The following is a 10,947-nucleotide window of genomic DNA, read 5'->3' on the forward strand; positions in this document are numbered from 1 at the left end:
GCGAACGAATAAGACAATCACATGCAGTCATGGAAAACATGATTAGACCACCCTCGTTTCTTTGGGTTCTTGTTCCTTTTTATGCCTGGCACAACTGAAGTTACATTTGTATGGACAAATGTAATGAGGACAACAAAAATAGCTCATAAGAGTTATATTTTTTGGCAGCACAATGCAGTAGCTATTGATGTAAAAACGTGAGTGATTTTGGTTAGTATCAAGAAAGTTAGTATCAAATGGCTATCAGCTCTTAAATGAAACTCTTATCAGCTGTTTTTGTTGTCATCGTTATGTTTGTCCAAACAAGCACCTTTAGTTGTACCAGGCATTAAAATGAACAAGAAACTGAATACACAAGGGTGGTCTAATCATTTTTTATGACTGTATATTAACCTTTTGTTTATATATTGTAAAGCATTGGGAAAATAAGATGTTATATGTTCAAAAATGTCCAATTTGCAGACTGCATGATTGGAAAAAGTCAAGTTATTGTCATTTTTGCACATGACAGTGACTGTATTACACAAATGGGGCCTGTCTTAACGTCAGATTTTTTAAATGTATCAATCAAAATATGAGCACTATTACATTGTACTTTAAATTTAATAATACGTTGGCATAATTTGTCATCTATATTAGGAAACAGTTCATTGGAAATGTTGGCGTGCAGGTAAAACAACATGCCACCATTAAGAGCGATGCACCTGGAATGTTTTTTTTAGCCATTAACACGCATCGTCATAGCAGAAATCAAATATCCTAAGGCAGGGTGACCAAACTTTGATACATTTTGTGCATTAAATCAATCCAATGCAGGTCAACATACGCTCGGCTATCTGAAGAAGACATCACCATCTTAGCTTTGTGTTATAGGATTCAGTTTTTGACTAAAATTATTGTCTCGGTTTTTGTAGACTGTCCCAGTTATTGTATGTATGGCCATAGAGTGCACCTAACAGAGCATCCACGTGTTGGTCACTCAGTCTCTGTGAAGAATGGACAGTGCTTCTTTTAGAGTTGGGAGACGATAGACAGATTACCAACAGGAAATACTTGAATCATTCTTTTTATGTGTGTGTGTGGTTTATTTGTTCATAAAATGCGCACAGAATGATGGACAACTCTGTATCTGTCTCCTTTCTTGCCGATCGGGCGAAAGGCCGAAATCGCACCCACGCTCTAAATGATGGGCAGTATTTTAAGTTTGGTTATTGTTCATGTGCGGCAGCGAGACATTATTAACCGCTTTACCCGCACGAGGAGCAAAGGTTACTCCTGCACAGCTGCCCATTAATCCATCAGCGGTGCACCTCTGCCGTCTGAGCTGCTCTAATGAGAAGAAGCAGCTGCACAGATTAACACTTATGACCCATATTTTCATGCTGACGTGACAGGCGCGCACACTAGCGGGATGATGGAGTGATGTCGGAATGCAGTTCCATTCAACATCAGCACGGACGCGAGCTAGTGTGTCATGTGAGGACACGTTTATGGGCAGAAATAGACCACCAGTAATCCATTGGAGTTGCGTAGCTTGCCCATTCATGTCTATCGCACATTTATCATTATTTCAGGCCAAAAGTTTTGAGAATGACACAAGTATTGGTTTTCACAAAGTTTGCTGCTTCAGTGTTTTGAGATCTTCTTTTCAGATGTTACTATGTTGTTCCCCAAGCCACCCAGTTATCACTTTTGCCTTTGAAAAAGGCACTATTTGTTGCTAAACACTTTTTGGATGGTTGGGAGAAGTTGCTATCGGAGGTTGTTTTGGCACCGTTGTTCATTCATGGCTGTGTTCTTAGACAACATTGTGAGTGAACCCACTCCCTTGACCGAGAAGCAACCCCACACATGAATGGTCACAGGATGGTTTACTGTTGGCGTGACACAGGACTGATGTGGGGTGCTCACCTTTTCTTCTCTGGACAAGCTTTTTTCCCGATGCCCCAAACAATCAGAAAGGTGATTCATCAGAGAAAATGATTTGAATCCAGTCTTCAGGAGTCCAACACCTGTGTCTTTTGCAGAATACCAGCCTGTCCCTGATGTTTTTCCTTGAGAGAAGTGGCTTCCTTGCGCCCTTCTTGACACCAAATGTTTTCGCCTCTGTGTGCGTGCAGGTGCACTCACACGTGCCTGATGCCATTCCTTATTAAGCGCTGCACTGGTGATGCCCCGATCCCGCAGCTAAATCAACTTTCGGATACAGTCCAGCCTAGAATTGCGCCAATTAATCAATTAATCGATGGTTAACCGATTACCCAATTAATCCACAACTATTTTGGTCATTGATTAATTGTTTTTTTTAATTTAAATATTTAAATATCTTCTGATTTCAGCCTCTCAAATGTGAATATTTTTCATTTCCTTAGTCATCTATGAAAGCAGATATATTATCTTTGCGTTTTAGCCAAAAAACATTTTCACACATATCAACTTTGACTTTGTAAAACAGTGATGGGCATTTTTGCCTCTTTTCTGATATGTTGCGGACCTAACCACTGACTGTAGGTGTGTGCTTCATATTCATTTGGTCCATCTATGGCCTAACCCATTACTCCATTCTTTGAAACAACAAGCTTCTGATTGATAGGCAAAGAAAACGATCCTGATTGTATTTTTGTGTACATTTACTGTTTTACTGAAGCTATTTGACAAACATTTCGATTTCTTGTGATTTAACATTATTTTAACAGAATATTCCAGCAGCAAACTGGTGTTTGTGCACTTATTTGCTCTGTCAGTTCAAATCTTCTATTTCTGAATAAAGAGGCGGAAATGAATATGGTTATGAAATTAGCTCTTCAAAGCATTAAAAATAATGCAACCAAAGTATTGCTGAATGTACTTTTTTTATTACACAGCATGGCTAACAATATTGTTTGGCTTTTGTAACAAACCTCTGTGAGTCAGGTCACTAATCCAATAAAAGATCCAATAAAAGTCCATCCAGTAAGAGATACAATTGGAAAAAATGGGCGTGCAAAATACTTTTAGGGTAGGACTAAATATTCAACATGGTTATAGATCAATTTATGGTGTGATTTAGAATATATGACATTTTTTAACAAACTCACGTCAGCGTAATTGTAATTTATTGACAGTCCCTAAACAACCAGTGGTTAGAGCAGAACTTTCCATGCGAGCAGTGGCGGAGCCAGAAATTTTTCATAGGGGCGGCAATAAGTTGATACCTGAAATATCTAGATGGCTAGTGGGGTGGCCACGGCTGCCATTGGCCGCCATTGGCCGCCACGTAGCCCCGCCGGGCACAGTGAGGGGGAACTACCGCTGTAGCTACGGAGCTAAATATCCGACGTCCAACGTGAAAATAACTTCACACGGTACACCGCGGACATGTCTGCATGGTGGTGTTGCGTTTTCTTCTTCTTGCGGGTGGCAGGAGTCGAGTGGCAACCGGCTTTCAGGCGCATGACCGCACCTACTTGGATTGTGGCCCAGAGTTACGAACGTGATACGGCAACCGGATTGGGCCGATCTCTTGCCAGAAGCCGATATTATCCGATCTTCAAAATACAGCGGATCGGCCGCCGATCTGATCTTCAGAATCGGGACATCACGACTAGGGATGCTCCGATGGCTTATGCGGATAAATGCCTTTTAAAAGCCAACCACAAATACCGATCGCATACATGACATGAATGTGCATGTGTGCTGTGTCACGTGAGGTTGACAACATCCGTATTGAGCCGACAAGGAACGCACTTTGTCCCGTATTGCCGCGAGAATCAAAACTAGTCCGTAAAACCTCAATGGTTTCACGATAATCGATTAATCTATTAATCGAACGATAGAAAAAAGGTCGATAATTTTGACGCCTCGATGAATTGACATGTGCATAAACGTATGCCTGTTCCTTTGCCCCGTCTTGCTGTACCACACAGACTGGATGACAACAGGGTTCACACTGGCCATGACTCTCATTGGTTCTGTAGTGGAATGAACGGAGAGAGTGAACCTCCTCTCAGCTATTCAGCCTCTTTGTCCCAGTACGTGGAGGCGGGGGCGCAATTTCAGCGGGGTTGAGAAGTTCCTTGTGAGCTGTGTTGTTACTCTGCTTGCGGAATAAACTCACCACTCACACAGGTACACTATACTTGAGTACCATCTAGTGGTTCAAATGTGGTTCACATGACAATTAATGAAAAATTTATGAACACATTTATGAAAAATGGTCTAAAAAAGATGATATTATTGATTATTGCTGATAATTTATAGCACATTTATCGACCGGCAAAATTTGTTATCGTGACAGGCCTACGTGCCACTCCCTTGTCAAACCTACTGGTGTTTGACTTTCTTGCATCTTTTTTTACACGCTTTGCCTAGCTGTCCGCAGCTAATAGCTAGCTGGAATTAGTCGTCTAGCCTCTCATCTATGGACTCCAAAGTGACTTTTTATCACAGTGACATTTTGTTTTTAAAACAAACAAGCAGTGGGGTTAGTTCGGAGCTCGTTTTTGTCCCACGGGGAAGTGGATGTTACCTTTACGGGGTGCGTGCTAACGTCAAGCGTCACTGAACGTTTATCTTCAAAACACTATTTGTGTGTGGTTGTTTCATGAACAGAAAGACAATCCGCACAAAAGTTAATTTTTTAATACACTCAACAAAAATATAAATGCAACACTTTTGTTTTTGCTCCCATTTTTTATGAGATGAACTCAAAGATCTAAAACTTGTTCCACATACACAAAATCACCATTTCTCTCAAATGTTGTTCTCTAATCTGTCTAAATCTGTAATAGTGAGCACTTCTCCTTTGCTGAGATAATCCATGCCACCTCACAGGTGTGCCATATCAAGATGCTGATTAGACACCGTGATTAGTGCACTTAGACTGCCCACAATAAAAGGTCACGCTGAAATGTGCAGTTTTGTTTTATTGGGGTGTGGGGGGTCTGGAGACCTGGGGAAAACCAGTCAGTATGTCCTTGGCATAGAGTTGATCAGGTTGTCGATTGTGGCCTGTGGCATGTTGGCTCTTCAATGGCTGTGTGGAGTTGCTGGATATTGGTGGGAACTGGTCCACGCTGTCGTGTACGCCGATCCAGAGCATCCCGATCATGCTCAATGGGTGACATGCCCGGTGAGTATGCTGGCCATGCAAGAACGGGGACGTTTTCAGCTTACAACAATTGTGTGCAGAGCCTTGCAACATGGGGCCGTGCATTATCCTGCTGCAACATGAGGTGATGTCCTTGGATGTGTGGCACAACAATGGGCCTCAGGATCTCGTCACGGTATCTGAAAATGCCATCACTAAAATGCACCTGTGTTCTTCGTCCATAACAGACGCCAGCCCATACCATAACCCCACCGCCACCATGGGCGACCCCATCCACAACACTGACATCAGAAAACCGCGCACCCACACGACGCCACACACGCTGTCCGCCATCTGCTCTGAACAGTGTAAACTGGGATTCATCCGTGAAGAGAACACCTCTCCAACGTGCCAGACGCCATCGAATGTGAGCATTTGCGAACTGGAGTCAGGTCGAAACCCCGATGAGGACGACGAGCATGCAGATGAGCTTCCCTGAGACGGTTTTTGAAATTCTTTGGTTATGCAAACCGATTGTTTCAGCAGCCGTCCGAGCGGCTGGTCTCAGACGATCTTGGAGGTGAACATGCTGGATGTGGAGGTCCTGGGCTGGTGTTGTGGTCTGCAGTTGTGAGGCTGGTTGGGTGTATTGCCAAATTCTCTGAAACGCCTTTGGAGACGGCTTATGCCAGAGGAATGAACATTCAATACACGAGCAACAGCTCTGGTTGACATTCCTGCTGTCCGCTCCCTCAAATCTTGCAACATCTGTGGCATTGTGCTGTGTGATAAAACTGCACATTTCAGAGTGGCCTTTTATTGTGGGCAGTCTAAAGCACACCTGTGCACTAATCATGATGTCTAATCAGCATCTTGATATGGCACACCTGTGAGGTGGGATGGATTATCTCAGCAAAGGAGAAGTGCTCACTATCACAGATTTAGACAGATTAGAGAACAACATTTGAGAGAAATGGTGATTTTGTGTATGTGGAAAAGGTTTTACATCTTTGAGTTCATCTCATAAAAAATGGGAGCAAAAACAAAAGTGTTGCGTTTATATTTTTGTTGAGTGTAATTACTTGTTTGCCAGGGGCCCTTGGAATTGTCTAACTGACCAATAGCACTCGTCATAAATAAATAGAAAAATGTACAGTTAATCCATGTGATCTGTTTCGGAATCGGAATTGGAGCATTCCTAGCCTAAACACATTGTTTTAAACTAAACCAATGATGAATAATCAAGGTTTCAGTTGGTTGGCTGGTTAGTAATCGAACGCGGGTTGTTAAACCTCTGCTGAATCAGGAAGAATCACACAAGACAGAAGGTTTTGCTTTGTTCGACATTTGTTAGTTTGCAAAAATGAAGGATTGACACAGGGTAGACAAGGCGATGCTTTGCTTTGTTGGCTGGTTGGTTAGCAATTCCAATCATTACAATGGTTGTTTTGACTGCATTGCATTCTCTATCTCTGCACTAAAAACAATGTGGTGGCCACAATGGAATGTCAAAGGTGCTTTTCAGCTTCACTTTACCTTTTGTTGTGTGTCTTTATTGTGCGATGATGGAAAAATATCTTGAGAGTGCATTGTTGCGTCAGGGACTAACTCATATCGATAGCAATCAAATTGTCCTTTCGGTTTAACTTTCTCTATGTTTTGCTTTTCTTAATGTTTTTTCCCCCCCTCTAAAATCTCCATTGTTTTTACCTCCAAGCCGGTTCTGTCAGGTGCACATTGTTTTTCACTTACCAAGGAGTATTAGGGCCACACTGTAAATAAAGTGGGAACATTATGAGAATATTTTGTGGAAATTAAGTCCATCCATCCATTTTCTAGACCGCTTCTCTTCATTAGTTGTAAATTTACAAGAATAAAGTCCTAAATTTATGAGAAAAATGTCAAATTTACAAGAAAAAAGTGTTATTATGAAGAGAATAAAGTGGTAATATTACGAGAACGTGTCATGGTGTCATACGTGGCAGAGGGAAAATAAGGTACAGCGCTTCAGGAAGGAAGGAAACGTTCCTCTTGCTTCAGGCAAGCTTTTATTTATAAAGTGGTGGCAAAACAGTGCAGTTGAGCATTTAGCATTTAGACCAGCATGGCTAGCGAGCCCTTCTCACTTCCACCTTCCTTAACCAGCCCCTTCCATATGCCCAAGACCAAAGGTCATAAGTACCCCCTTTTCATAGCTGTCTCGGGCATTGCCTGTAAGTTTTTCTCGTAAATTTACAACTTTATTCTCGTAATATTACAAGTTTTTTCTCGTACAGTTAAGACTTTATTATCGTAAATGTATGACTCTATTCTCGAAATCTACGATTATTTTAAGACTCTGTCGTAAGAGGCATTGCCTGGGACAGCTATGAAAAGGGGTGGCTTATGTGACCTTTGGCCTCGGGCAAAGGTAATATTAGGACTTTTTTTCTTAGGAATTTACGACTTTATTCTCATAAATTTACGACGTTATTCTTGTAAATTTACGACTTTATTCTCGTAAATTTACAACTTTATTCTCAGAAATTTACAACTTTATTCTCAGAAATTTACGACTTTTTTTCTTGTAAATCTATGACTTTATTCTTGGAAATTGACTTTATTCTCATAAATTTCCAACTTTTTTGTAAATCTACAACTTTACTCTTGTAAATTTACGAATTTTCTCACAGATTTACATCTTTATTATCAATTTACAACTTTTTCCTCGTAAGTATACGACTTTATTCTCACTTTATTCTCAAATTTACGAGAATAATGTCGTACATTTACGAGAAAATATTGTAAATGTACGACTTCATTCTCAAAATCTGAGATTATTTTAATACTCCGTCGTAACAGGCATTGCCTGGGACAGCTATGAAAAGGGGGGACTTATGTGACCTTTGGCCTTGGGCAAAGGTAGTGTTACGACTTTATTCTCGTAAATTTACGACATTTTTCTCGTAAATTTACCACTTTATTCTCAAAATGTCTGATTTTTTTTTTCAATATGGCCTTGATACTCCATCGTACAAAAGGTCATAATTGTGCAGAAAAAGTAGCAATGTAAGAAAATGTCATAGTTTTACAAGAAAAAAATATAATTGTACAATAATTTGTAATATTACAAGTTACTAACATTATGGTTTTTTCTTGCAATTGTATTTTATTTTTCCAGTTTGCATAGGGAAAAATACTGTATTTTTGAAATGTTCACTCTATTCCTTCTCATGTGATCAGAGAACGGCGTAAAGACAATAATGAGATTAGAGGACGTTGTGTTTTTTATTGAGACAGCAGTTTAGCTACAACATTGCAGCGGTGACAGACAGCGACCCACATAGAAATGAGATGACCCACTAAGCAACATGAGGGAGGGATTAAGAGTGTGTGTGTGTGTGTGTGTGTGTTTGCACTGCAGCTTCATTAAAAGCAAATCATGTCTGGGAGATGATAAATCAAATTGAAGAAGAAAAGTAATTGAATGTAGTTTCTAGTCGAGTACAGTAAGAATTGATTGTTAAGCTTTAACGACATGCTGCTTTCATCCACTAGCAAAGGTCGACTTCGCAGCAGGACGTCAACGGCTCCTTCTCATCGCATGCTGGTGCACATCCTTTTTGGATTTTATTACCTGCGCAAAGACATATGCACGTGTGTCACTGTTTGCATGGAATGGAATTCGTGACACATCACTTAATACATACTGCTGAAGGTGGTCTTGCAGACGGTTTCTTCTGACGAGCACTCGGTCACCGTGGTGCACGGATTTTGGTCTCCTCCATTGCAGGTGAAGCATCTCAGCGTGAGCACTGCGTGACAATAGCGAAGCACATCAAAATTCACCCTTTTTTTGAGAGCATAAGGAACGAGATTTGGTCACTGAAACAGGAAAAGACACCACAAGGCAGTAGGACCATGTCATTTCTCCCAGCCAATCAATAAAGAGAGCTCATGGTGATCATCGAAATGTAGATACAGTATAATGAAAGACAAGAATAAAGCTTTTGGTAATAATGATTTTTTTATTTTATTTACTTAGCTTGGATCGACAGGCGAGATCGACAGGCATATTGGTCCGGCGCCTGCAGTGATGCGAACTCTGCAATTTACCCCTCAAACTACGTTCCTACCCTCACCTGTGGTCATGAGCTTTGGGTAGTGACCGGCGGGTACAAGGGGACAAAATGTGTTTTCTCCAAAGGGTGGCTGGGCTCTCACTTAGAGATAAGGTGAGAAGCACTGTCATCCGGGAGAAACTCGGAGTAGAACCGCTGCTCCTCTGCATTAATAGGCGCCTTTTGAGGCGCCTCGGGCATCTAGTCAGGATGCCTCCCTGAGGAGGTGTTCAGGGCGCGTTCGACCGTTAGGAGGCCTCGAGGAAGACCCAGGACACGTTGGAGAGACTATGTCTCTCAACTGGCCTGGGGATGCCTTGAGATCCCCCGGGAGGAGCTGGACAAAGTGGCCCAGGAGAGGGAAGTCTGGGCTTCCCTGCTTAGGCTGCTGCCCCCTTGGAACCCGACCTCGGATGGATGGACTTGGGTACAAAATAAAAAAGTTGTATATAATGCTATGTGAGACAACTGCAATCACACAGATTTTTCTGTAGAGATTATGACTAGATTTTCTGGAATATACTAACATTTTCTGCAGTTAAAATTTTTAAATATGTTAAGGGTTCATAAAGAAAGTGAGCCCTCACACAACCATAGAAATTATCCATCCATTTTCTACACCGCTTCTCCTCATTACGGTTGCGAGCCTATCCCAACTGACTTTGGGCGACAGGCGGGGTACACCCTGGACTGGTCGCCAGCCAATCGCAGGGCACATACAGACAAACAACCATTCACACTCACATTCATCCATAGAAATTATAGTGTAGTTTATTGTATTGTATATAGTTAGGGGCCGCACGGTGGCCTAGTGTTTAGCACTTTGGCCACACAGTCATGAGATCGGGAAGATCTGGGTTCAAATCTCAGAGGAGTTTGCCCACATTTAAAAAAACATGCATATTAGGTTACTTGTCCATAGCGATGAATGTGTTTGTCTATATGTACTCCGCCTCTCTAACATATCCCCGCATCCCTAGTGAGGACAGGCGGCGTAGAAAATGGATGGAGGTCGTGTATATAGTTATTCATTAACACCATTATGACAGTAACATTTCATACTTCTTTGTGGAGTTCAACACCAAAATATCACGCTGATCCAATATGAACTTAAATTTTGGAATACTTTATATATAACTAATATTATACAATGTTTGAGCAGTTTGACAAGAAAATGCCACAAAGCCAACATTTTATCATTAATATTTGTTTCAATTGAATTAATATATATTTTTGAGGGTTCGGTTAATGGTAAAAACTAAGTTAGGCTTTTTTTGTTGTCAGTCTGTTCCACCCAGTGTTTCAGTAAGAAAATGTAATTGGTGGAACCAGCTGAGAAGAGAATGTGATGTTTTCTTGTGTTTTGGGTAGTAAAGTATGCAGTAAGCGTGTCTCACCTTGAGTGCTACACAGCAGCAGAAGCATCAGTGTGACCAGCAGGACCTTCATGTTGCCAAAGGATGTCAGTGTGTGTGTGAGTGTGTGTGTGTGTGTGTGAGACTCGGGGCACCTTTTATACTGGCACATCACATACCTTCTCAAGACCCAAATTCACTTCCTTGTCCGCTTGAATAACAGTATGTACTTTCTTTTTCAATCCCATTGTCCACTGACTGGAACGTGTGCATATCAGATGCAGGTATGATGCTGTTCCTCTACACCCTTTTGTACGACAGGTGAAGCTTGCAAAACAAGTTTTAAAAAGGGACTGTACGCAACTGGCTCAACGTTGCATCTTTTTTACCCCCCGACCAAAAGAATACTGTGGTGTGAAAAAGC

At 41.4% G+C, this 10,947-nt stretch overlaps 1 protein-coding gene across 1 annotated transcript; it reads right to left on the bottom strand.

Annotated features, from left to right (window-relative positions):
• Positions 1 to 8,311: 8,311 nt before the first annotated feature.
• ly6d (lymphocyte antigen 6 family member D) lies at positions 8,312 to 10,704 on the bottom strand. Its single transcript, XM_054794435.1, has 3 exons — positions 10,566 to 10,704; positions 8,758 to 8,862; positions 8,312 to 8,684 (listed from the first exon to the last, which is right to left on the bottom strand). The coding sequence occupies exons 1-3, from the start codon at positions 10,693 to 10,695 to the stop codon at positions 8,602 to 8,604; spliced, it is 318 nt and encodes a 105-aa protein (XP_054650410.1). The 5' UTR covers positions 10,696 to 10,704; the 3' UTR covers positions 8,312 to 8,601.
• Positions 10,705 to 10,947: the final 243 nt, after the last annotated feature.

This window comes from Dunckerocampus dactyliophorus, chromosome 12 (genome assembly GCF_027744805.1).
Source record: "Dunckerocampus dactyliophorus isolate RoL2022-P2 chromosome 12, RoL_Ddac_1.1, whole genome shotgun sequence".
Taxonomy (NCBI): domain Eukaryota; kingdom Metazoa; phylum Chordata; class Actinopteri; order Syngnathiformes; family Syngnathidae; genus Dunckerocampus; species Dunckerocampus dactyliophorus.

Excerpts from the sequence above, each read along its gene's own strand:
- ly6d (XM_054794435.1), bottom strand. The coding sequence starts at position 10,695 with ATGTGCCAGTATAAAAGGTGCCCCGAGTCTCACACACACACACACACA. Across the intron at positions 8,863-10,565 it reads GCTGCTGTGTAGCACTCAAG|TGCTCACGCTGAGATGCTTC; the intron begins GTGAGACACGCT and ends ATTGTCACGCAG. Across the intron at positions 8,685-8,757 it reads CTGCAAGACCACCTTCAGCA|GTAATAAAATCCAAAAAGGA; the intron begins GTATGTATTAAG and ends GTCTTTGCGCAG.